We start from the raw sequence: 27,009 nt of genomic DNA on the forward strand, positions 1-27,009 counted from the left end.
TCTCTTGAAGCCTCTGATGGCTTCAAACTATGATTCTCAGATCTCAGCTTCCTGAGTGGCTAGGATTACAGGCATGAGCTACCTGCATCTGGCTCTCTGTTACTTTTGTGTATTTGATTAAATACACTTTGAGACAAGTACACTTTTAAAAGAGTATCTTACATTCTGGATTTGTATTTTTCCTGATGGTATGATTTAACTTGTGCTTCCATTTGTTAGTTTTCTTTTCTCTTCTTTTTTTTCCTGTTAGCACTGGAGTTTGAACCAGGCTTGGTGCTTGCTGGGCAGGTACTCTACTATTTAAATCATGCTCCCAGTCCTTTTTGATTTGGGGCATTGGGGATAGGATCTCAAGTTTTTGTGTGGACTGGCCTGGACTATGATTCTTTTATTTATGCCTCCCATGTAAATGGGATGACAGACATAAACCACCATGCCCTGCTGATGGCGATCGATGGAGGGCTCACTTTTTGTCCTGATCTCCCCTGAAGCTAAAATTACAGGCATGAGCCACCATGCCTGTCTAATTACTTTTTTTTCTTAATACTTGGAGACAATTTATTCTGAAGGTTTGATTAGAGTCAGGTAACTACTACTATCAGGACTACTACTACTTAATTACTACTATTACTGCTCTGTCTCTTCTACCTCTTCCCTCATCTGCTCTTCTTTTTCATTCTGAATGCTGTTTCTTATTGCATAATAATCACAGGGTGAATAACCAACTACTAGGAGGATTAGGATTAATCTTGCATTTAAAGTTGCCAAAATTTTATCTCTCTACGGAGAATATTTCTTTTATCAAGATATCTAGGGCATCATATCACTTTCTTACTCCAAAAGAATCTTTCACTTAAGGCATGTAGTCAGTTGGCACTTGATTGGCTGTTATTGTAATTACTAGCAATTACTATAATTGTTTTGAAAGACATGATACAATTGGTCACTGATCGTAATGCACAGCTCTTGTTTACCTAGCAATTTGTGTACTGAAATTTGAGCCATGGTGTTGAAGGACATATATTATCTAACAAAACCTTGGTAACTGAAAATTACATATATTGAAAAAAATGATACACCTATAAAGGACCTTGAAAAACAAAGATTGCCTAATATGAGTTTGTATAATAGATTGAAACTTTTTATGTTTATCTCTTAAACTAATTAGTAAACTAGTCCTTTGTTAGTGTTTTCTGCTATGTACTAACCATGGCTCCTTTGGGATTTTGTCTTAGATCGCATTTCAAAAGAGTCCAGCAAGATCTTTGAAGATGTCCTTGAGAGTTTCTATTCAATCGACTGTATTAAATCACAGTTTGAAGCATGGCGTTCAAAATACTATATGTCCTACAAGGATGCTTACATTGGTCTTTGTTTGCCAAAATTGTTCAATCCCCTCATCAGACTTCAGCTCCTAACCTGGACTCCTCTTGAGGTGGGTTGTTATCACTTACAGCAATATATTCTTGTGTCTAGACAAGTTTACTCTCATAGATATATATGTTGGGTTAAATAACTTAATTTTTTTTTATTATCTCTAAGTAGTTCTACAAAGAGATTACCATTCAGCATATCAGTGTACAAGTACAATTCATCTTGACTCATACACCCCTTTCATCATCCTCCTTCAACCCTTCTAGCTCAAGTATTTTTCAAGGGATATAGGGAATAGGCTATAATTAATTTTAAATGACTGTATTTGGGAATAGTCTTTAGTTTCATCCTTTCCTCAAAAGCTTTTTTTTAAAGCTAAAATTACATGTACTGATACTAAGCTATGAACATAAATAGTGGCAACTTAGTCCTTGGATCCTAGGGAAACTTAGAATCTGAAGGAAGTGCAGGTAAAGCAGGTGTGAATGACAATTTGACCTAAGCCAGTGGTAATGGAAGTCAAGAGGGAGAGACAAATGTCTCTTGAAGTGGAATTAAGAGGCTCCGTTGGGGGTATATATAGATAAGAGGAGAATTGACTAGAACTAGTGATGGTGTTTACAATAGGGCTTGGAAGTTACCCACATAAGGGATTGGTAATGGCCAGCTCAGATGTGTAAATTACAAGGAAAGATTACTTAGGATGAATTCTGGAAACAGCCAAAACAAATGTGAGCTCCAGGAGCCATTTAGCGCCTAGGTATTCTTTGCTAGACTTGGTGCAAGTTCGATGCAAGTGTGTCTCTGTAGATGCCCATCAGAAGCTTAGTTGCATTTGGAAGTCTTTTTCCTTTTTCTTCAGATAGCTCTTTCTTCTGTTCAATAGCTTCTAGGTGCCTCAGCCTCTTTGAGCTCCCGTTTCTGTCTCTTCAACTTGGCAAGACTGCTGTACTCACCTTACCCTGCTCTATTCACCTGAACCAGGCACACACCTCATCAGTGTTTTCTTTCAGGGATCAGCCCTGTGCTCTATTTGATTCTTCTGTGCTCATCTGGAGAAAGATATCTCCTATAGTTGGTCTAGTTCTTACTTGTTTATAGCCAAAGCCAAATCAGGTTTCTATTACTCTTAACATGGCTGGAAGCAGAAATAGCCATTATTTTAAGTATTTGAGGAACATTTTTACTGTGTTGCAGGCAAAATGTCGTGACTTTGAGAACATGTTATGGTTTGAATCTTTGCTGTTTTACGGCTGTGAAGAACGAGAGCAAGAAAAAGATGATGTAGACGTCGCTCTGCTACCTACCATTGTGGAGAAGGTGATTCTTCCTAAACTAACAGGTAAACATATCTAGAAACTGTTTCCCAAGGCTGTTTATGAAAGTTTTTAATCTGAACCATTTTATGAGAGACATTAGTAAGTGGTAGTGATCACAGCTGGCCAAATAGGAGAGAACTCTTCTCCTGAGACTTGAAGACCACCTTTGGATGGGCCTAGCGTAGATGCAGTGGTTGATCCATAGGACTGCCCAGAGACAACTGAATACACTGGGAGGGAGGAAAGTGGGGACATATTTATAATCTAGGGAGAAATTTCAGTGCTGTTCCATTTTATTCAAAGAAATTAGGAATTGTTGGTGTAAGACCTGATTTTAAATTTTAAAAGTGAATTTAAAAGTAATTCTTGGTGCTGAGATGACATCTTTTGGAATACAGAAATCTCCACATGTGTATTTGTGTTAGTTCCCAGACAATTGGACAAGGGAGGCTGAAGCTTGTGTATAAAGGCAGGAACAGTTAATTAAGATTGCATTTATAATTAGGAAACTACTTGGCATCAGAATAAGTAAACTGCAGTTTATTTCTGTATCTCAACATAATCCTTTTTTAAAAATAGTGATAGCTGAAAATATGTGGGACCCATTTTCTACAACACAGACTTCAAGAATGGTTGGAATTACGCTAAAATTAATAAGTGGCTATCCTTCAGTAGTGAATGCAGAAAACAAAAATACCCAGGTAATTTTTAATTCCCTTCTTTGGGAATTATTTTTCTTCTTCCTTTAGACATGAATAAGAGTTGTGAGAACAGATTCTAAATCAGCCAGAAATCTGATTCTCACACTTAGATAACCTGGGCCCCTAAAGCCTGAAGTACACCGAAGTGGACATGCAAATGGAAAGGAAGAAGCAACTTCTGTGTTTGTGCTTCTTCTCACCACTTTACCCATACTTACACTGTCACTAATCAAGTGTCCCTTTAAAAACTATTTTGGGGGAGAAAGAAAACTATAGTGTTTTTACATTTAAATTATATGGAAACAAACTATTCTTTTATAACCAACTTTAGTTTTGTTTGCCAGTCCTGGGCCTTGGACTCGTCCTGAGCACTGTCCCTGGCTTCTTTTTGCTCGAGGCTAGCACTCTACCACTTGAGCCACAGCGCCACTTCTGGCTTTTTCTATATATGTGGTGCTGAGGAATCGAACCCAGGGCTTCATGTATGCAAGGCAAGCACTACCACTAGGCATAGGCATACTCCCAGCCATATAACCAACTTTTTTTTTTGCGCCAGTCCTGTGCCTTGAACCCAGAGCTTGAGCACTGTCCTTGGCTTCTTTTTGCTCAAGGCTAGCACTCTACCTCTTGAGCCACAGTGCCGCTTCTGGCCATTTTCTATATATATGGTGCTGAGGAATTGAACCCAGGGCTTCATGTATATGAGGCGAGCACTCTTGCCACTAGGCCATATTCCCAGCCCCCCAACTTTTTTATTATGCTTTTTATCATAGTTGTACAAAGGGGTTTCAGTTCAAATCAGATTATGAATATAATGCCATCTTGATTAATATCACCTTATAACTAACTTCTAAACTTAAAATTGCTATTCTCCCTTAGTGAACATTCCTCACAGTTTAATATGGAATTTTCACTAACCTTATTTTGAGAAACAGCAAATTATTGTCTGGTCCTAAATCTTCATTAGTCGATTTAGGGAATTGAAAGATGTGTAAATGGCTTTTTTTTTTGTTTAGTAATTGTTGCGGAATCCACTAATAGAGCTTAAAAGTTATTGGGATGTGTGATCTATTTCTAATTCTTTAGGTGTACCTAAAGGCACTTCTATTGAGAATGAGAAGAACTTTAGATGATGATGTATTCATGCCCTTATATCCCAAAAAGTAAGTAATTTATGAGAATGTCAAACATGATACTCTTCATTCTCTTTCAGAGAATACTTGTCAAATTCTAGAAAACCAAAGATAGCCATTATCCCAGAGCCTACCTCTGGAGAAGAATGAATGAAGCAATTCATGTTCTTTGTTCTGCATTATTTTGTGTTTTGTTTATGTTTTTGAGATCTCACATCTTATGCCAGGCTGGCCTTGAACCCAGTCATCCTCCCAAGGGTCAGGGTTACAAATTGGCTTTCTGTTGACTTCTTTTGTGCCAGTCTTGAGGCTTGAATTCAGGGCCTAGGTACTGTTTCTGAGTTTCTTTTTGCTCAAGGGTAGCACTCTTCCTACTTGAGCCACAGCTCCACTTCCTATATGGTACAGACTTTCTTGCCCAGGCTGGCTTTGAGCTTGTTTTCACTTCCTTCATTTTTGAGATGACAATTGTCCACCACCATGCCCAGCTGTTACTGGTTGATAATGGGCTCTCATGAACTTTTTTTTTTTTTTTGGCCAGTCCTGGGCCTTGGACTCAGGGCCTGAGCACTGTCCCTAGCTTCCTTTTGCTCAAGGCTAGCACTCTGCCACTTGAGCCACAGCGCCACTTCTGGCCGTTTTCTGTATATGTGGTGCTGGGGTATCGAACCCAGGCCTTCATGTATACGAGGCAAGCTCTCTTGCCACTAGGCCATATCCCCAGCCCCTCTCATGAACTTTTAAGGCTGGCCTCAAATCTTAAGCTTCCCAATCTTTTCCTCTAGACTAGCTAGAATTTACAGGTGTGATTCACTAAACTTGGCCCTTACTTTGTTCTTTTATTTACCCATTTTACTTGTAGAAATTTTGTTTATAAAAATTGTATGACACTTTCATATAAATTATTTGGTCATGACATGTTTCTCTTTTTTTCACTTAGTGTTTTAGAAAATAAAAATTCTGGGCCTTACTTGTTTTTTCAACGACAGTTTTGGTCTTCAGTTAAGGTATGTATCAATAGCCTAAAAGACTTTAGCTTTTGTTTGGAAAGGATGTTTATTAACTCTATATGTACAGAGTTCTATATTATAAATTAATTTCATTTCAAAAGTTCACTGGAGTTTGATTTCCACAATACAAAATGAATTCTAGTTTCACTAATTAAGGTTCAAGCTACCCAATAAACTGCCTAAATAGCCTATAACTTACTAGCTCATGGAGTACCAGAACTTCTGCCAAGTGTTAAGGATACATCACTGAGGGAGGTACAATTACAGCTTTCATGGAGTTTAGAGTCCAACACAATAGATAACAAACAGGTAATTGCGGGTGTGCCGATCTGTAAAGGGGGATTGAGGTTGTAATGGCTGCTACAAACAACTCCAAGATTTCTACTTGCTTAGTTTCAGGAGATCCTTTGCTACTCTGAGGAATTAAATAGAATTTGGCTCTGAGGTGAAGGAGAGCAGGCTGCCCTAGGGACACTAGGGGTGCGGGTGTGTGTGTGAGAATAGGATGGTTAGAGTTAAGAGAGGTAGATGGTAGATGGTAGAGTTAGAGAGGTTCATTAGCTATGGGATAGGTTGATCTTTATCCTAAAAGTTTCAGGAAGCTACCAGACTGATTTTTCTTCCTTTTTCTCCACCCTCCTCTCCTCCCATTTCTCTCTCTTCTTACGTCTCTCCCTCATTCCCTTTCTTTCTTCCTCTTTTCTTCCCTCTCTTCCTTGTATACAACATACTTTCTCTCCTTTTGCTTGTTCTGCAGTTATGTCAAGGAATATAATCATGTTGTTGCTTCCAAAATGAAAGACATGTTACACTTCCTTTGTCCTCAGCATTTTCTTTTGTAGTCAAGCCTACATCTGATTGCTAGCCACCTCCCAATCTGGTTATGTCTTCTGGTTTTCTTTGCAAGAATGTCTTACCAGTGTAATTGTACAGTAGGACCATTTTGAGTCTGGCTTTTTTTCCCTATCATAATACATTTGAGATTCATTTATTTGAGCCTTATCAGTAATTCATAGTATAATTCACACTTTATAGTCTATCATAAGGTGGATGGATATACCTGAGTTGTGGTTTTTTTGTTTTTCTTTTTTTAAGTTGTGTTATTTGCTTTCTGTTCCCCAATTGAAGGAAATTGGGATTGCTTCCAATTTGGGATAATTATGAATAAAGCTGCTATAAAGGTTTTCTGAGTTGATAGGTTTTCATTTCGCTTGAGTAACAGCAGTAGACAGCGCTGTTTTCTAGGCTTTCTGAAGCTGGGCCATTCTGTCTTCTCTCCTAACGTGTGAACATTGTCTCCTTACTTTCTCTTCCTATACGGGTTTTTGCCAGTCATGCAGAGCCTGTTTTCTTGTGCTTCTTTGCCATCTGTCTATATTCTTCGTCTAATTGTCTTCTCAGATTCTTTGCTCATGTATTAAATTTCATTGTTTTAGGAAAAAGTCCTTTGTCAGATAAATGATTGCCAGTGGCTGTTTACTTTTTTTTTGTTTGCAATGTTTCTTCTTGTAAGAAGCATTCCACGTATAGAAAACTCTTAATTTTTATAATGTCCACTGTATTGCCTTATGCTGTTAAGAGTTATACTTGAGATGCTGTACCTAAAAAATCAGTATTCCCTAAGATTTTAATTTCACATTCAGTTCTGTGATGTTTTGATTTTTACTGTAGGCATGAGGCCTGTTTTAAAATTCCTTTGTTACAGCACCATTTGTGGCAAAGACTGTCCTTTATTGAATTGTTTTTATATACTTCTCATTGAAAATTGGCTATATATGTGAGGGTTGTGTGAGGATTTTAGCATGAGAGGAATATAATTGCCACTTTTATTATCTTGTGTTTTGGAAGGACTGATTTTTTTTTTAGCTTAAGGCCCTCATATGTGCAAAGGCAAGTGTTCTGTCACTGCCTCCTGAGTGTCTAGGATTATTACAGTGTGAGTTACTGTACCTGGTCAAAATTGAGCTCTGCAGTTATCATTGTTTGGGTTTTTTTTTTTTTTTTTCTTGTAACTGATGGGTCAAATCAGAGCCTTTTTTTTCTTGTAACTGATGGGTCAAATCAGAAGCACTGTACCACTTGAACCATCCCTCCAGCCTTAGTATTTTTAGGATTATTTTGCCTAGTATTTCTTGCTTATTTTCTGTGTATCAAGCACTCTGCCACAACCTTTGAATATATTATCTCTTTGAATCTTTAGGTGTCTGTATTGCTCTCCCACAGCGGACAAGATAGTGAGGCACAGAATAACCAGCCCAGACTCAGTGTATAGTCATAGAGATGGGAACCAGCTCAGGCCAGTAGGTCTCCTCTCAATGGGGTTCTATTAGAGAATACAAAATATCCCAAGGCCTCCACTATGTATAATGGATCCACTTCTTATAAACCAGGGATGGTGCTAAATATTCTTGGGTTACTTTAACTTCTTAGAAAAATTGAAGGAAGTCATGCAAATCATTTTCTGTCAGGGAACCCTACTTGAGAAAGGTTGTTCCAGAACTCATAAACACTGGAATAGCTTCAAGATTCATGAAGAGGGAGCAGTGCTATAGATTAGTTTGAGTGACTGTGGGAACTAGAGAGGCACAAATAACTTGAGGGAGAGGCCAAGAATTACCAACAGGTTTCTGGGCTAAGAAGATAGTTGAACATCAGTGGTTCTCATTTTATTGGGTTGAGAAGTAAGTGGGGAACTAGAAATTTTTGTGGTGAGATGAGATGTTACCTCCATTTTATCTGAGTGTATATATTGAATTAATGTATTGAATTTGAGTAGCTCAAACTATCCTGGGAATATAACTGAGCTCCAGCTTGTAAGATCTGTTAGTGATGCAGTGTTACAGTTAGAAAAGAATCGTGTGTGTGTGTGTGTGTGTGTGTGTGTGTGTGTGTGTGTGTAAGGACATTGGATTATCTTGGGTATAATTTTAAACTTAAAAATCAGCATCAGCAAAGAATCAGCAATGTCCAAGTAGTACTTTCTGCACAGAGGGACAATGTTTCCTATCTGCCCTGAACAATACAGTGGCCAGCTATGTGTGGCTGCTTAAATCTTAGCTAATTAAAATTTAAAATTCAGGTCTTATTTTAGGAACTATTTGGACACTCTAAAAATTCTTGCTAGTAATTTGGCAAAGCATCTACTGTATGTGGTATTTTACTAGCTAAATGCACTTTGTACTTCATTTGACTGTTTAACATTGTTTCTCTTTTTATTTTCTTCCTAGCTATTGGGAAATTTTCTTCAGTGGTATGGCATTTTTTCAAATAAAACGCTACAAGAGTTATCAATAGATGGTTTATTAAATAGATACATCCTTATGGCCTTTCAGAATTCAGAATATGGAGATGACAGCATCAAAAAAGCCCAAAATGTGAGTTAAATGACCTGTGTTTTAGTGTTTAACGCACCTGGATTAAAATGTATTGTTTCCTAGTTTGTAGAGGGGAATGAGACTTGTATAAGCTCCCTTTAGCTCTTGGCTATGGGTATGAGGTATGTATGACCATGTGTTTACCCTCTACGTAGTTCCAACCCCCCTCCCAACATTGTTTGTTACATGACAGTCTAGAAATGAGATTACATACACATATCATTTTATGTATTCTTGTAGGTATTAGCAAAACTACATTGAATACACATAATTTTGAGCAATGCTGAGTAACTTCCATTTAAATAATACCTTGTTTTCTGCTTATGTAAGTTCCACAGTTTGATAAAAATACACCATTGAAGTCACGGTGGCTGAATGGTTAGGCGTTGGACTCGAAAAATACACCACTTTTTTGGGGGGTGGTACTGGAGTTGGAATTCAACATTTCACATTTGCTAGCCAGGTACTCTAGCATTTGAGCCATACCTTTTCCCCCCCAAAGATTTTGAAACAAACATAAAATTAACAAGTTTGTAAGTAGCAGTGCAAAGTTTTCCATTTTGAAAAAAATAACACCTAACACATTCATGTATGTTTTATACAAACATTGGTATCAGGCTAATCAGGATATCACCATAATATCAGGAAAATGAATGCTTATATATTACTTCTTCTTAATCCTTTGGAAACCTTCCCAGTGTACATTTTTCACTGTATTAGGACATCCTTTACTGGCTAAAAAAAAAAAATTACCCTGATCATGTGTTGTCCTTAATTTTAATTAATTAGTTAATTTTTTTTAACCTAGAAGAGTTCTTCAGCCTTCATTTGACCTTTGTAACCTTGATACTTCCATACATGATAGGCCAGTGATCTTAAAATGTCCTTCACTTTGGGTTTTTCTGATAGTTTTTTAGTTAGCTTCAAGTTCCGTCCCTTCGGCAGAAATTGCTTCAGATTTTCCTTAGAGTTCACTTCTGTAAACTTAGGATGTGTTCACTCATTTTGAGGGAGTGTTTCTTCTTTCTGGTGTGAGATGTTCTGTTTCATTATATTCATGCTTTGAATCAGCCCTGGAATCAGGCATTGTTCCAGTGATCCATTGAGTCTGGTAGTGGTGAGCCTTCTCTACCTATTTGATCCCCCATGCCAGGTGAACCTATCCCATGAGGGAATAAGCCACCACCTTTTTAAGCTTTGGAACTGCCACACTCCCCTATTTGTCTTGCTAAGAAGGCTCGTACCCTGGACCATACTTCTGGGATGGATGCCCTAACCATACTTACAGCCAACTTGATTCCCCACCTGCATGGATGTCACTCCCTGAGTTGTTCAGGAGAAGGAGGAACATTTGTGCACGTGGTTTGTACCGAAAGCTTATAAAGAACTCACTTTGCTCAGGGTACCCTAGAAGACTCTAAAATCAAGCACTTGGTTATTCATTTTATATTCCTAATTTATTTAAATACCAGACTGATTAAAAAAAAATTTGCTTAATCCATTGGTTCAGATAAAATTCAGGAATATTGATACAGTTAATGTAGGAACATGTTTATGTAGAAGTACGTTATGTATGTAATGTTCATATGTTAAAAAAAACCCTTCAGAATAATTAATGACTATAATGACAAGTCTTTTAAGTACATTATATCCAGTATCCAGATTCAGCTTTTAGACATGTTTTGTTTTACTATGTTTTAACTATTTTATTACACCATTCTTCTACACAGGTAATAAATTGTTTCCCCAAACAGTGGTTCATGAATCTGAAAGGAGAAAGAACTATTTCTCAGTTAGAAAACTTTTGCCGATACCTTGTACACTTAGCAGATACAATTTACAGGAATAGCATTGGATGCTCTGATGTGGAAAAAAGAAATGCAAGGTAATTTTTTTTTAACTTCTTAATGGAATAGTAATCGAATTTCTTTAGTTTCCCAACTTGGTGTTATTTAAATGTTTTAAGCTGACATATTTAAATTGTATATTCACTTAGTATTATAAGCCTATAAATAGTCTTTTTTTTTTTTTTTTTTTTTTTTGGCCAGTCCTGGGCTTGGACTCAGGGCCTGAGCACTGTCCCTGGCTTCTTTTTGCTCAAGGCTAGCACTCTGCCACTTGAGCCACAGTGCCACTTCTGGCCATTTTCTGTATATGTGGTGCTGGGGAATTGAACCCAGGGCCTCATGTATACGAGGCAAGCACTATTGCCACTAGGCCATATCCCCAGCCCAATAGTCTTTTTTTCTTTTTGTTGCTTTTTCTAATTACTGGGGATTGCAAGGGAGAGGCTCTACTACTTAAGCCATGCCTTCAGCCTGTTTTCTATTGGTTGTTTTTGAGGTGGGTCTTGCCTACCTCAAAAACTCTGATCCTCTAACTTGTGCTTCCCCATGCCATGGAGGATAAAATGTCTATGTGACTTCACAGGCACCCAGTTCTTGGGTTTCTACTGTAGCTGGGAAAATAAATAGGTATGTAGTATGGTGCTGAACTGTGAACTTTTGCCCAGGCTGACCTTAAACTGTGATTCACCTATTTCCATCTCCCAAGTAGCTAGCATTCAGGCTCGAGTCACTGGGCTCAGACTTTTTGGCAGTTTTAATGACTTTCCAATGAATGTTAAAATCATGTTGATTAAGGAAGAATATGTACGGCAAGGACCAGCTCTCTGGAATGAGTAAACTATTGTTTTTTGTGTCTCCTCAGTAAAGAATTGGAGAGATCACAGGGTCTTAGAATATCATAAACTTTGATCCCTTGAGATTCATTACATAGATGTGTACCCTGGAAAAGATGGCCACGTATCCCAACATGTCAGGATGTGCAGGCACGTGGCTCTGCATTTTGAGGCAAGCCTGGTCTAACTACCCAGTGAGACCCAGCTTCAGAGCTTTCCTACTCCATGTTAAGCTTTCTTGCAAAAGTCATTAGTGTGATTTTTTTGTGGGAGTAGCTTTTATGTTTGATTTTTACCCAAATTGCTACATAGGCATGTGTGAATCATTTTCCTTTCTGTAGACATTGATGTGAATACCTGTGTAAGTGTGGGATAAATATCAAACAAAAATTACTGGTACTATTAACTAATTATTAATTATGATTCACTACAATTAACTATTAACTAATAATTACTGGTACAATTTAAAAGAATTTCCTTGTTAAAATTTGATATTATATCCTGATGTCAGTTTGTTTTGCTCTGATCACATTAGAATGAGAAAACTTATGACGTAAACTTCTTAAAATAAGAATCGTGATCTGTAGCAAGAAAACTTGTCTTTCCTGACAAAATTAAAACAGGACAGATGAATAGTAATGTCACTAGATAAGTAAGTAGTAATGATAAATTCTGAGACAGATAATGTTGGTTTATATTTTTACTTTGTGTAGTTTGGTTATTTGTTGCATTAATATTTTTTCTCAATGTGTGCTTTTTTTCCCTATCACTTTTTAAACTTTGATATACATACACTTAGCAGTGTTTGTTTGATAACTAACTTTCAACAAATAGTATTTGCTTCACTATAGAAAGAGCTTTAATCACTAAACTCCTGCAGTATGTTACACAGAAAGTAGGTTCCCTGTGAGTTGCAAAGTTTTATAGATTATAAACTCTCCCTAAAGGATATTTATTACTAAGATTTAATAGAGTGATGAGAAAAGTGGTTCAACCTTAAACCAGAGACCTTCAAGCGGCTTCCTTAATCAGCAGCATCAGTACCATCTGGGAGCTTGTTCAAAATAGCCTCTTACACTCCACTGAGTGAACCATAACTGCCATGTGCTAGGTGATCTGTGTTTAAACCCTTTAGGTAATTCTGATGCTGCCAGACTTTGAGGGTCTTATCATTAGGCGGGGTAATTTCTAGCTAGGGTGATAAGGAAAGCCAGATTCTGTTTTGTTTTCTGAATGTCTTAGGAGTGGAAATTATGCAGGATCTGGGTGCACTTGTGGTGAAGGCACATAGACATACTTAATGTTCCAGCTGTACTCCACAAGAGCTGGATCTTGAGTAGGGAATGAAAGGGAGACAGGTCTGTGATTGAGTTTAAGGGTGATTGTTTTCTTTTCTTAGCAGATATTGATGGAAGGTCATTGCTATGAAGTTCTGTTTCTGTTTTAAAAAACAGTTTCATGTCTCTGGGCCAGTCACCTAAAACATTTACATGTTTTATGTGGATAAATGTCAGTTTTTTAAAACATTCTGTAACTTGTATCTATATATATACACACATGCATACACTTATGTCTTAATTGCCCATACCTAAAAATGTGTAATTAGAAAAATGGATTTGAAGAATCTAGAATGGCTATAGAGTCAAGAACAAATTTTCTTTCTACTGTATTAATGAGATACTACATTTTTCTTTTTCTTTTAGGGAAAACATAAAACAGATAGTAAAACTTCTTGCCAGTGTTCATGCTTTGGATCATGCTACTTCTGTTGCAAGTGATCACAATGTAAAAGAATTTAAGTCATTGGTTGAAGGAAAATAGATCTGTGAGACTGGAAAGCTTATTTGCTTTTAAATATCATTCCCAGTGTATAAATTTTGTAAATATGTAAAGTTTCTTAAATTGTAAAATACTAATTCTCATTTTAATACAAAAATCCATTATATTCAATACTGTGTCCTTAAATGCAATTTCTTCAGAATGAAAGGAATTCAGATTATTTCTAGGAGTCTATGAATGTTTTCTTTACTGCCTGTCATATTTTGTTTACAGAAGTATTTTGTATGGTCATTCAAATTTATCCTCTCATTTAACTGTCCTCTATAAATGATGTGTGCAGTGTAAATTGTGTAATTATGCATATATATATATATTTATACCACCATGGACCTTCACACTGGATATGTGTGGTGTTTTTCTACAAAGGAAGCCTTTAACAGCAGAAAATGATCCAGTAGCAAATTGTCTTAGAGAAATTACTACATTGTTACAACAAAAGGGCTGGCAAGTGACTAAATAAATGTTCATCTTCCTTGGTTAGTTAGCGTTGCTGTCACTCTAGCTGTGCTGCCTTAAATTGAGAGTTTAGTTATGGAGAGTTTAGTTAGTTACTGAGTGAATGTTGACCTTTCTTCATTGAGTCAGCACTGTAGGCAATTGTGGGTTTAATGTGAACTCAAAATAATATATGCAATATAGTTTCAGGTGGAACATAGAATTTTTATAAGCCCACAATCTTAACTGCATGGTTTAAACTCACTGTCCTATCTCGTACATTTTTATTTTTTTACTCCCTGCCAAGATTACAGATACATTTATTTGAAGCTTAGTGGTCTTATTATAATTTCAATCCCACATATGTGAGTTATATATGCAATAAAGAATACGCCTTGCTGATTAGCCACACACAGGCAATTTAATGTCCATGGTCTTCTATAATGTTTATACCACGTTGTAAATATTCAGAGAACTTGTTTTAAAGTTTATGCTTTCTGATTCTGTGATTTTCAAAAGAGGAACTTTTTGGAAATTAAGGACTATTGTTTGATAATGTAATTAAGCTTTAGCCAAGCATTAAATTAATTTTTAAATATATTCTCTGTTGTATTTTGCTGGTGACTAATTTTAGAGCATTTCATATAACCCTAGTATAGTGAGGAACCATTAGCTATTTTATGTGTACCCTTGACTAAGGCAAATAATATTTAAAACAATGCCATACACTATTGTCAGTTTTATCTTTTTCTTAAAAACATTGCTTAATCTGTACCCTTCATTCTGGATGAATTTCAGATTTTGGAATTAAAGTCAGAACACTTGATCATCTTGAGTGGAATAAAACAAACAGGCGTATATATTGGGCCTTAAATGATCTGTTTCCAAACCAAATAGAACAGTCTCTTCTTATGTGTGCTTTAAGAACTCTTCCAGGAAGTAAGCTCAGATTTTTAATCTATGAAATCCATTTAACTTCTTGGATTTTAGGATTGGTTTGAACACTGCAGTAGGAATTTTGATGCAAGATCAATTTAGGATAAAAGACTATGCATGAAAGAAGCGGTCTTCATATCTCAGGCAATTTTCATTCCTAAACTGGCTAAAGGACATTTTTTAAAGTTTATTTTATTGTCAAAGTAATATACAGAGGGGTTACAGTTACATACATAAGGCAGTGAGTACATTTTTTTATCAAACTTTTTACCTCCCCCTTTGTTTTTCTCCTACCCTCCCCCTCCCTGGCTCCCTCCCCACCCTCCCCTGGATGTACAGTTGGTTTACAGCATATTGTCTTGTAAGTGTTGCTGTTGCATTGGTTCACCTTTTATCCTTCTTCTCTCCATTCTGATATTCCCCTTCCCTAGTTCTGTTAAATATATATACAATACTCAGTGTACCAAATCAGTTACAGTGACAACAGGTAAAAAGCGTGGGGAAGAAAGACAAAAGAAAAAGGCATACTTTCATAGGGTACATTGGAAATAACATCAAAGATAAACCACTTATTTCCAAATCTTGTAGTTCATTTCACTTAGGATCATCTTATGTGATCATATATAAATTGCTATTGAGCTATTGTGCTCCTCTGATAGGACTATCCTAGACAAGTACTAATTGTTTCCAGTGAGTGAAACCATAGTTTATGTTTCTTTGGGTCTGGCTCACTTAGTATGATTTTTTTCCAAGTCTTTCCATTTCCTCATGAATGGGGCTAAGTCATTCCTTCTAATGGATGCATAGAATTCCATTGTGTACATGTACCATATTTTCTTGATCCATTCATCTACTAAGGTGCATTTGGTTTGGTTCCATATTTTAGCAATGGTGAATTGTGCTGCAATAAACACAGTTGTGCTGGTAGCTGTAGTGTGATCTTGTAATCCTTTGGGTAAATGCTCAAAAGCAGGGATGCTGGGTCATAGGGGAGCTCTATGTTTATTTAGCCTTTTGAGGAACCTCCACACTGTTTTCCAGAGTGGTTGAAAAAGTTTATACTCCCACCAACAGTGTAGTAGGGTCCCCTTTTGGTCACATCCCTGCCAGCATCTGTTGTTTTCTTGATAATGGCCAACGGGGTAAAGGACATTATTTCTTAAGAAGGGGAATCCCCGTTTGCTATAATGAATCACTGCAAATTGGTTTTGTGGCTTAGTACAACAGAACTGGATTCTGGAAATTGGAAATTGTGTGAGTAAGATCATGCTTCCCCCAAAGGCCTGAGATTAAAGTTCCTTTTTTTTTTTTTTTGGTCTGTTATGAGGCATGAACTGGCTTGAGTGCTGTCCATGAGTTTTCTGCACTCTACCACTTTGAGCCACAGCTCTACTTCGTTTGTCTCACAGACTTTACTTCTCAGGCTGGCTTTGAATTGTAGTCCTCAGATCTCAGCCTCTTGAGTAGCTAGGACTCCAGGTGTGAGCCACCAGTGTCTGGCTTCAAATTGCTCCTTACCTTTTCCAGCTGCTGATGACTGCTCATGCCCTGGGTTTGTGGTCATATTACTCCAATCTCTTCATCTGTCTTTACATCACCTCTCTCTTCCCCCCCCCCCAAGTGTGTCCTAATTTTTCTCTGTGTCTATCAGAATTCCATTTAGAATCTACCTGGATTATGAAAATAATCTCAAGACCTTGAATCCAACATGTCTGCCAAGTGTTTTTTTCTACCTAAATTGCCATTCACAGGCTTCCAGCATTAGGATATGGATATTTTGGGGGAAAGTGTGTGTGTGTGTGTGTGTGTGTGTGTGTGTGTGTGTGTGTGTGTGTGTGTGTTTTAAGATTATCACCAGCCTCTTCAGTTGCCCACTTTGAAAGTCAAGAGGCTTCTCTGCAGGTCTTTTAAGTTCTCACTAGGAAGTCTACCTGCCACTTAACCTGCAGTTTGTCAGTCCACCCTAAGGACACTTCAAAGTTTGTGTGGCTGTATTTAAATGCTGTAACTTTGAATATGTAGAAAATTCGGACAGGAAAAAAATATCGAAGTATATATTTCAAACCCTGCACATGTATTATTTAGTGACAAATATGGGCATCTTTGGGAATGAGTCCTGCTACTCCAGTTTTCTTGTAGTTGTACAAAGAGGTTTCAATTTAATTTTTCTTAATGGCTTAGTAAAACTACTTTAAAATAAACATGTGTGTGTGTCATGTACAGAAAGAGGGGTTACAGTACATAAGTCAGGTAAAGAGTACATTTCTTTTTGGACAGTCACCCTTTCCCTCACTTCCAGTACAGACGTTTTGACCTTAACTTTAGTACAAAATCAAAAGGAACCAGGAATAGGCAGAACATTGTTTTGAAAGAGCTTAGTGCTGGGGGAATCCCCACCCTAAGAAAGGGTTTCTGGTGCTGGTGCAGCTTAACAATGATTGATACAAACTCCTGGGTTTGGGATTAAACAAGTTTAAGTGTCAGATCCCTCCATTTGACAATTGATATCAATATTACAAAAAAAAAGTATCTTCCAAATATAGGATGCACAATTCACTAAGGTCCCCCCTGAAACTGTGTGTGTGTGTGTGTGTGTGTGTGTGTGTGTGTGTGTGTACATACCAGTGTTGTAAAAGCCCTGGACTTGAGAATTGCCATAAAGTAAAATTCCATTCTCACCTAACTCCAGTTTGGGTTTCTCATCCCCTGCCCCCTTCTCAAAATGCTTTCTGCAAATGAAACAGTTCTGGAAGGAAAATGTGTACAGCTAGAGTCCAGCAGACTTAAATTTTTACTTTAGTACTGAGGCTGCTGTGGGTAAGTACTACAAAGAACAAAAAGGTTTTCTAGGGAGATAAGAGCCAGCTGAGAATGAGATGAGAATCTCTAGGTGTTATAACTAAATCTGAATGTTTGGTTTCAACTTTTTGACTTGGTTTTCTTTGACTTCGACTTGGTTTCCTGCTTAACATTTTAGCTAATTTAGCATCCTAAACACAGGGTTGGTCCAGCTCCTCTAAAATGGAGAAATGTTGTCACATGACAGAGCCCAGAGGAGGAAATGGTGTTGTGCAACATAATGAATTTAAATTCTGCTTTTGCTGATAAAATAATACCAAGAAGAGGAAGAGGGCTGTGTTTTGGTTGGTTTGTTTTTTAAATTAAAAAAACAGCCATGGTAAAGGGAAATGGACAGATTTTTGGTGTGCTGGCATCTTGAGGTTTGACAGGGAACCCGAGTATGTCTGAAATGCAAGGCATGATCGAGGCATGATCTGCTGAGGGATGAGGATGAGAGATTGGGTGCCGTTTAAACCCCACGGTTGGCGGGTACCATCCGCCATCCAGTGACCCCGGCCCGTCCTAGCTCCGCTTTGGGCTCCTGGCCCGCGGCCCCCTTCTCCTGGGGTAGGCACAGCGGTGGACCCCCTTCCGCAGCACTCCTGGGAGCCCCAGGCAGGCAGGCAGGTGGAGAAGAGACCATTTCCTAAGCAGACCTCCGCGAGCCTCCGGAGGCTCCGCCCGGGCGCTGCTGGCGGGAGACACCATGGACAGCTCTCCGGGCGCCGCGGGGGCCTCAGGCGCCGACGGTCCGCTCCGCCGCGCGGGCCGGCGGAGGCGGCGGGGGGGGGGTGGTCCCGATGCCAAGTCGGGCACGACACGACACTCAGCCCCCACAGCTCTTCCCGGGAGGCCCTCCCCGGCGCCCGCGGGGAGGCAGGGGGAGCCCCGAAGAGCCCACGTGAGGGGTCGGAGCCTCCCTCTCCCGGCATTCCCGGCGGTGACTCCCGGCGGCGTGTGCATCCCGAGGAGCGGGCCGCCGGAGCCCAGGTCGCCGCAGGTCCGGGCGGCGACGGCCGTGGGTCCCCGGCGATCCCCCGCAGGGCGGCCAGGCGGGGGTGGGACCGCTCCGGACGCCCCGCCCTTTCCCTCCTCCCCCACCCCCAGCAAGGGGCGGTCCTTCCGCCCCCGGCCACTGCGCAATGCGGAAGAGATGGGCCTGCTGGGGCGGAAGTGACGTTTCGGGCGACTCCGGCGGCGGCGGCGGCGGCTGCGGGAGGAGGCGGAGGAGGAGCCGGAGGAAGAGGTGAGGTAGCCGGCGGGGGGCGGGGAGCCGGGAGCGGCTGCCGCGGTGCCAGACCCACCGGCGGCGGGGCGGACGGGCGGGGAGGACGCTTCCCCCGGCTGTCTCTATCGCCGTAGCCTCCGTGGGGACGGGTGAGAGACGGCTGCGGGCAGCCCGGCAGGTGGTGAGGGGCGGCGCGGGCCGCGGCCTCGGGCTGGGCTGTGGTGACAGCGCCCGGTAGCTTGCGGGCCTGCTGGCGGGCGGGCGGGCGGGCGGGAGGGAGCCCCGTCACGCCGGGCGGTGGGACATCCCTTCGGACGCGTGATGGAGGCTAGGAGGCTACCCGACATCCCGCCCGTCTCCCCTCAGGGAGGAGCTGCTTCCCTTCGGCGGGCCGCCCTCGGGAACCCCAGGCTCCGCGGTCGAGTCGGTGCCGGGAATCGTGACTCCTGCGCGGTGGCCTCGCCCGCCGTGGCCCAGGGCTGGGCGGGGGCCCGCGGTGACCTAGGTCGCTCCCCTCCCGGGGAGAGCCGGCCGTGTGGGGCTAATCCTTTCCCTCCCCGGGCCCCCTAAGGAGCTTTTCCACCCACCTTGTCAACCTTCCCTCCTCCTAGGGTTGACTTGAACTTTCCCCAGTCATTTCCCTTCAAGCCCAGACACACGACTTGAAAGCTGGAAGCGGAAAAAAAACAATCCCGTAGGAAAAGCACGCTCAAAAAATCTTTTCCTTTCGGCAAACATAAACGGGAAACTCATCTTCACCAAGCCTGAACTTCCAGTGTTAAAACCTTGCCTTGTCTTCCCCTGAGAATTGCTTGCTTTCCATTTGTGGGGGGGGGGGGTGGCGGGAGGGGGAGAGGGATGAGGGGAGGTAAATATATTTGTGACGACTTATCTTTTGGAATAAACCATTCACCCCGACCTTCCTCTCCTTTCACTCTCTTTCCCTCCCCCCCCCCACCCCCCAGCCAAACCCATCAAAACCCTGGCTGGGTGGGGATCTTCTGCGTGCCCGCAGTCCCCGCAGTTTGATTTGCTTTGCCTGGTTTTCACAGGGTTGCCTCTGAAGAAAGGAGAATGGCGTTCAGCAAAGGATTTCGGATCTATCACAAATTGGATCCTCCACCTTTCAGCGTCATAGTGGAAACTAGGCATAAGGAAGAATGTCTCATGTTCGAATCTGGGGCTGTGGCTGTCCTCTGTAAGTCATCCGTTAACAGCTCAACTGATGACGGTCTCTGTTTTGCTTTGAAACTTTTTGATTCAGCAGATTTCAGAGAAAAAAAAAAAAACCTGATAGAGCGCTCACTGAATTTCATGAAATCTTAATTTCCCGTAAACTTCCAGCTGGAAGGTGCAGATTTCAGATACAGGACTTATTTCTTTTTCCTTTTGGGTGCTTCTGCTTCCAAAAAAGTGCGTGGTTTTCTAAAGAAATTTTGTTGCAATTATGTCAAATCCTACAAATCCACAAAATAGCTTGCTTAACCTTTTTACCACAATGAATAAAAAGTGTGTCTAGTATTGTTGGGATATCTTAGTTTAATTCGTGCATTTTCATTAAGAGAATTTTTAATCCTAGAATTTCAGGTGTGATGTGATTTCAAAATCACTTGGCAAAAAAAGAGATTTGGGTTATTTTGTGGCAGAAACCTGAAATTAAAAGTAGAGATTAATTTGAATATTATGTTTGGTTCTTAATATAGAGGCAAAAAAAACCTTTGTTAGGGGTTGTTTGCAATATGATAGTGTATTTTTAGCAGCTTTCTAGTGATAACTGCCTGTCCTTTATTTCTTTGCTCAGTTTTATTTCCTAGCATTTTTAAAAACTAAAAAGTGTTTAAATGTGTACTTACAACTATAAATCCATAAACATTTAACCTTTATCCAGACTCAGTAAGTGAAGATCATTGAATGTCAGTGTTCATTAAAATGTTAACCAATGAAAATAGTAAAATTTGGGCTGGGAATATGGCCTAGTGGCAAGAGAGCTTGCCTCGTATACATGAGGCCCTGGGTTCGATTCTCCAGCACCACATATACAGAAAACGGCCAGAAGTGGCACTGTGGCTCAAGTGGCAAAGTGCTATTGAGCAAAAAGAAGCCAGGGACAGTGCTCAGGTCCTGAGTCCAAAGCTCAGGACTGGCAAAAAAAAAAAAAAAAAAAAAAAGAAAATAGTAAAATTTATCCTGTGGGCAAAAAAGTAATGGCATAATGAAAAAATCTTAAGCAAAGAACAGTATATACGACATGTTTATATTTTTAGTGCATTTACTAACATGGTTTAAATGAGAGACAAGAGACTATATGTCTTTTAAGAGAGAAGTATAAATAATAGTATGAACTTAATTATTCCAATGTGTTTTTTTAAATTTAAGTAAACTTAAAAATAATATGTTACATCATTAATCTGTAGTGCATACGTTTTCATGCTACAAATGTACTACTTATACTAATGAATTCTTAAGTAAAAATGGGTTTGGAGATTTTGTTTTCTATGTGAAACATTCTCAGTGGCTTGCATTTTTGGTGACATTAACTTATTAATCTTATATAAATTAATGTTTTTTGTCTTTTCAAAAATATTTCTAAGACATGGTCCCTTATGTAGCTCAGGCTGACCCCAAATTCATGATTCTCCTACCTCAGCCTGGTGAAGGGACTATAAATATACACCATCATGCCCCACTCTATCTCTCTTTAAATTTGTGCTTACTCATAATTGAAAGGGTAAGTCATATTTTTATTTACAAAGTATGTATTTCCTGTAGTTTTGGAATTATTGCTATACTTACACCCCAAGGTCAGGAAACCTAAGAATAATCATTCCAAAAATCCACTGTTGTCATTTTTATGCCAAATAATGATTTAGAAAAAAGCCCAAAACAACCATCTTGGCATTAATTTTCATTTTAAGGAGGAAGAATATTAAAGCATTATCTTAATTACTTTATTTATTTGCAAGGCTGGGAACCCAATCTAAGACATCATGCATGCATGCAAGCACCCTACCTACCACTGATCCTGATTCCCAGCTCTTAATTATTTATCTTCATTATATTTAAGCTATATAATTCAGTGCAAAAAAAAAAGTTGCAGTGTTGCTGTTCTAAGGTAAATGGATATATAATTTCTTTCACACTATGTAAACGGAACATTTAAAATACATTTTGTAGGGCTGGGGATATGGCCTAGTGGCAAGAGTGCTTGCCTCGTATACATGAGGCCCTGGGTTCAATTCCCCAGCACCACATATACAGAAAATGGCCAGAAGTGGCACTGTGGCTCAAGTGGCAGAGTGCTAGCCTTGAGCAAAAAAAGAAGCCAGGGACAGTGCTCAGGCCCTGAGTCCAAGCCCCAGGACTGGCCAAAAAAAAAAAAATACATTTTGTACATTCAAATTTAATTTTTAACTGATAAAAGCATAAAAATCGTATTTGTGAGGTCACGTATATCAAAACATATATACTATATAAGGGTTAAATTAGGCTAAATATTTATCAAATATGCAAAATCCTTTCTTCTAACTTTATGAAGTATACAGAACATTATTGTGTTTATAGGCACTGTACTGTGCAAAAGTAAAATTTTGATATATAATAGCTATCAAACCCATTTTTTTTATATGAACAGTTTGCCTTACAAAATGAATTTGGCACCTAGTGTGGTGGTTGACACTTATCATTCCAGTACTCAGGAAGCTGAGGCAGGAGAATCATGAATCCAGCCAGCCTGGCCTAGATTCCAATCTTAAATTAGAATTTGAAGTTTAAATCAGTCACAGTGACATAACTTCATCAGTGAGCCAATAGTTTTCAGTCTTTGCTGTACATTATAAACCACCTGAAGTGGCTTTATATGTGCTGGTATCTAGTTGTAATGTAATTAAATTGAAAGGACAATTTCGGAGCAAAGCTTACATAGACCTTATTGTGTTAGATAATGGGATCACTCTTTTGTAGATTTGCCTAAACTAGCCATTTTTCCAGTTTTAATAATTGAGCTAGTTTCCTGAGACAAGAGCTAATATTCCCATGGCATCTAACAATAGTATATTTTCATATCACATGAAATTGTGTTTGGTTTCTGTATCTGAATGCTGGGCTTCTTGAAGGAGAAAATTTTGAGAAGAACTCCAAGACCTATTCTTCCTTACTTTATTTTATTTTATTTTTGGTACTGGGGAATCAAACTTGCTAGGCAAGCGCTTTGCCACTGAGCTACATCCCAGTCCCTTATTCTTCCTTACTGTCTTGGTAATATTTATATCTCTAATTCTTTTTTTTTGTTTTGTTTTTTGTTTTTTGTTTTTTTTTGGCCAGTCCTGGGCCTTGGACTCAGGGCCTGAGCACTGTCCCTGGCTTCTTCCCGCTCAAGGCTAGCACTCCGCCACTTGAGCCACAGCGCCGCTTCTGGCCGTTTACTGTATATGTGGTGCTGGGGAATCGAACCTAGGGCCTCGTGTATCCGAGGCAGGCATTCTTGCCACTAGGCTATATCCCCAGCCCCTATATCTAATTCTTAATGCAATGTTTTACTCATACTTGAACAACAAATAGTATTAAATAAATTATGTTAGGAGGAAAGACTAAATCTAGATTTTTAAGGTTGATAAACATAGAATTGCATGTTTGGAAATATAATATCCTCTCTTCCCCTTCCCTTTCCTTCCTTCCCCTTTCTTCTGCCCCTCCTTTCTCAGCCCTTCCCTTTCATTTTTGAGCAATCGCGCGCGCGCGTGTGTGTTGCCTGGGATTGACTCCAGATTCACACATAACAGAGAAGTACTTTACCACTAAGCTATGTCACAGCCCAATTTACTTGTACTTTTTTTTTTTTTGTATTTGTAGAGTTTGAAACTCAGGACCTCATGTTTGTGAGGCAAGTGATCCACCACTTGAGCCATGCTCTAGTCCTCAGTCTTATTTTTGACATATAATATTTGCATTTAATGTTTGCTTCTGTATGTATATACATTGTGTTTTGTTCAAAAAGGTAATCAAGCATTATTCATATCCTCATAACATTTATTGTTTCTTTTTGGTGCGGTATTCTAAATCCCCTTTTCAATTGCGTTGAATACAGTGTCAACATATGTGGAGATGTAACAGTGAACTCCCCCTCCCCATAACTGATTTAAAAAACCAATAAAAATTTTAATATTTAAAATGAAAAACCCTTATCTAGTCATGTTGAAATATGTGATACATGATTATTGCTACTGTGTAATAGAGAAGTTCCTTCTATCTAACTTAAGAACTTTTAACCCTGACCAAACTTGAGTAAGTCTCAAATCACCCCACTCTCTCTTGCCTCTGGTAGCCAACATTCTGCTTTTGTTTGAGCTTTTTAGGTTATTCGCATATGTGGCACCATTTAGTTTTTCTGTGCCTAGTTTATTTCACTTCATGTAGTATTCTCTAAGTCCATCCATAGATTTGATCTTTTATGCCTATACTCCTGCTGCTTGAAAGGCTACAGTGGATGAATCAGTAGAGCCCCTGAGTTTGAGACCAGCCTAGGAAAGATTGGGCGACCTTGTCTCAAAAAAAAGGAAAGAAAGAAAAGAGAATTGCTATTTGACCAACTTCTGATGTAAAAGATACATATGACATACATTATTTAAATTTGTTATTGAACAATCTTTTCTGAAATTGTAGCATTAAGGTTTGTTTGAAATGTCTATGAAGAATGTTTGTTTGTTTTGGTTGGTCCTAGAGCTTGCACTCTGGTCCTGAGCTCTTTAGCTCAAGACCAGCACTCTACCATTTGAGCCACAACACTACTTCCAGTTTCCTGGTGGTTAACTGGAGATATGAAGAGTCTCACTGATTTTCCTGCTCCAGCTGGCTTTGAACCAAAATCCTCAAATCTCAGCCTCCTGATTAGCTAGGATTAAAGGCCCGAGCCATCGGCGCCTGGCAAAGATGGTCTTCAACTTGTGAATCTCCTGCCTCATCCTCCTTTGATTACTGGCATGTGGCATGCGCCACCACAGATGGCTTAAATCTGTTCTCAAACATTCTTAGGCTTAGATAACAGGTAGATATTTTTAGTATATTCATTTTCAAAAGTTGTTAGTTAAAAAACAAACCACTGGGTGCCAGTGGCTCATGCCTGTAATTCTAACTACTCAGAATGTTGCAATCCGCATGATCAAGGTTTGAATTCACCAGGGCAGAAAAGTCTTTGAGGCTCTGTCTCTAAATAACTAGCAAAGAGCTAGGGTAGAGGCATGGCTCAAGTAGTAGAGCACCAGCTGAGCAAGTAAGCCAAGTACAAGGCCTTCCTTGAGTTCAGACTCCAGTAACAGCAATAAAAATCTAAATAAACAACAACAACAACAAAAACAACCAGGAAGAAAACTATTAGTCCAACAAATGGTCAGTTAAGCTGACATATGGTGTATGTGGAGTACTGATTCAGTGTGTAGCAGTTGGACTCTACTCCTTTACTACCTTAGGTCCAAATAGTAGCAAGGTGATAGTAACTTGTAACTGTTACCTGTCAGCTTTGTGTTCCTTATATTTTCTGTAGTTACACATAAAAAAAAAAAACCTTCATAGGGGAAAGACAAGATTTACATGCACTAAATTAAAATACAGCCTCATACAGCCCACCTTGTGCTTCAGTAGATAAATAATGCACTTCACAAGAGTATCATAAATAGAAGTTGAGGGAAAGAGACAGTCAACACGTGAGAATAGGATGATGATTCTAACAAAAAAGGGGTTGTGGCTTTCCTATTTCAGAGATGGGGCTGGGGACTATGGCTCAGTGGTAGTGTGCTTACCTAACATATGTGAGGCCCTGTGTTCAATTCATGGCAGTGCAAAGACAAAAATACAAGATAAGGTTGTAGGGTCGTGATATAAATTGCTGACTTTTACATTTTCAGTATTACATGCTAGTATAGTTATAAGAATTAATTGCATTTTGTCTTTCTAGGTAGTACTGTTTTTAGGTTTTTCAAGTAGCATAATTTGGGTTACTCAAGACTCAATGCATTAGACAACAAGGCTATATTACTTCACTCTAGACCTAGTTTGGTTTTTTTTTCAGCTTTTAATTATGTTACCTGTTATTTTACAATATATTTCAAAAAATGCCATTATAGTTGCCTTAACTGCTCTATAAGACCTGGAAAAAAGAACACTTAGGATTAGAACATATAAACATCAAGCTGAAATACCTACTTGTGCTGAACCATTACTACCAAAAGGTTTTTTTTGTTTTTTTTAAATACGCATGTGTGGCAAGATAAAATAAAAACTTGTTAAAACAGGAAGTATCATTTTAATGGCTATAGAAAGGAGGTGGTTTGGTTTGGTTTGGTTTTTCCAATACATCTGGTCTGGCAGCAAGTAGTAGTATGCATTTAAAATAGTATGTCCCCTAAAAGCTTATATTTTGTTTGTGTGTATCACTTGAATTAGACCTAGTTTTCTTGCCTTAATTTTTCTGAATTATGGAAGTGTGAGTAATAATACTAATAGAGTGTATTTTAGAAGTCTTCACATAATATGACTTATCCTGTCTTTGTGAAACTGCATAGTATAGAGAAGTAGTTGAAATGAAAAAATAGTTGCCATTTGCATTAAGCTTACTCTGTCATACACAGTATTAAGCCAGACATATCTAAACTTTATTTTTCATGATGTTTTATTTTCTCAGTATAGATTTATTATAGCACCTTAAGCTACAAGCAATAGCTAATAGTCCTGTTAATTAAATAGGGCCAAATAATAAGTATGCGAGTCTCAAGGAAATTATTGAAGAAAATAATACAAATAAATTGAAATAATTATTTTCATAAAGTTATTTACTGCTGGATTATGTGTGCCTATTAGGAACTGACCAGCTTTTCAAGTGGTAACAAGCCATCCTTATTTCTTTTTCTACATGATTTTTTGAATGGCATTTGTTGTTTGTCATTGCTCTCTATCTCCACAAAAAAAAGCCTAGCTTCACCAAATAGGTTATCTGGGGAATGTACTACCCTCTTATCTTTATACTCTGAACTACCTCAAGCTAATAGTTTGGCAAGTCCACCATATGTTGAGAATCTCTGTGTTTTCTTCAGCTTAAAGCATTTTGTAGCATCTTTCCTGTGAGTTTTTGGTAATATCTCAAGTATAGTT

The 27,009-nt window shown here is 39.0% G+C and overlaps 2 protein-coding genes across 8 annotated transcripts in view; both read left to right on the forward strand.

Annotated features, from left to right (window-relative positions):
• The window catches only part of Paxbp1 (PAX3 and PAX7 binding protein 1), a 32,152-nt gene extending 17,687 nt beyond the window's left edge, over positions 1–14,465 (forward strand). Inside the window, exons 11-18 of the mRNA XM_048346312.1 lie at positions 1,236–1,435; positions 2,572–2,716; positions 3,273–3,394; positions 4,481–4,557; positions 5,468–5,534; positions 8,765–8,911; positions 10,642–10,796; positions 13,295–14,465. Coding sequence (XP_048202269.1) covers positions 1,236–1,435; positions 2,572–2,716; positions 3,273–3,394; positions 4,481–4,557; positions 5,468–5,534; positions 8,765–8,911; positions 10,642–10,796; positions 13,295–13,412 — 1,031 coding nt within the window. The 3' untranslated portion in view covers positions 13,413–14,465. The remainder of the gene's footprint in view (positions 1–1,235; positions 1,436–2,571; positions 2,717–3,272; positions 3,395–4,480; positions 4,558–5,467; positions 5,535–8,764; positions 8,912–10,641; positions 10,797–13,294) is intronic.
• Positions 14,466–18,754: 4,289 nt separating this feature from the next.
• Positions 18,755–27,009, forward strand: part of Synj1 (synaptojanin 1) — a 90,684-nt gene continuing 82,429 nt past the window's right edge. For 6 of the 7 annotated variants that reach the window (XM_048346304.1, XM_048346306.1, XM_048346305.1 and 3 more), the window contains exons 1-2: positions 18,755–18,888; positions 19,923–20,068. In XM_048346304.1, coding sequence (XP_048202261.1) covers positions 18,785–18,888; positions 19,923–20,068 — 250 coding nt within the window. In that variant the 5' untranslated portion in view covers positions 18,755–18,784. Of the gene's footprint in view, positions 18,889–18,961; positions 19,020–19,922; positions 20,069–27,009 lie in introns of those variants that run through there. The other variant, XM_048346311.1, reaches the window with a different exon arrangement.

This window comes from Perognathus longimembris, chromosome 5, assembly GCF_023159225.1.
Source record: "Perognathus longimembris pacificus isolate PPM17 chromosome 5, ASM2315922v1, whole genome shotgun sequence".
Classification (NCBI taxonomy): Eukaryota; Metazoa; Chordata; class Mammalia; order Rodentia; family Heteromyidae; genus Perognathus; species Perognathus longimembris.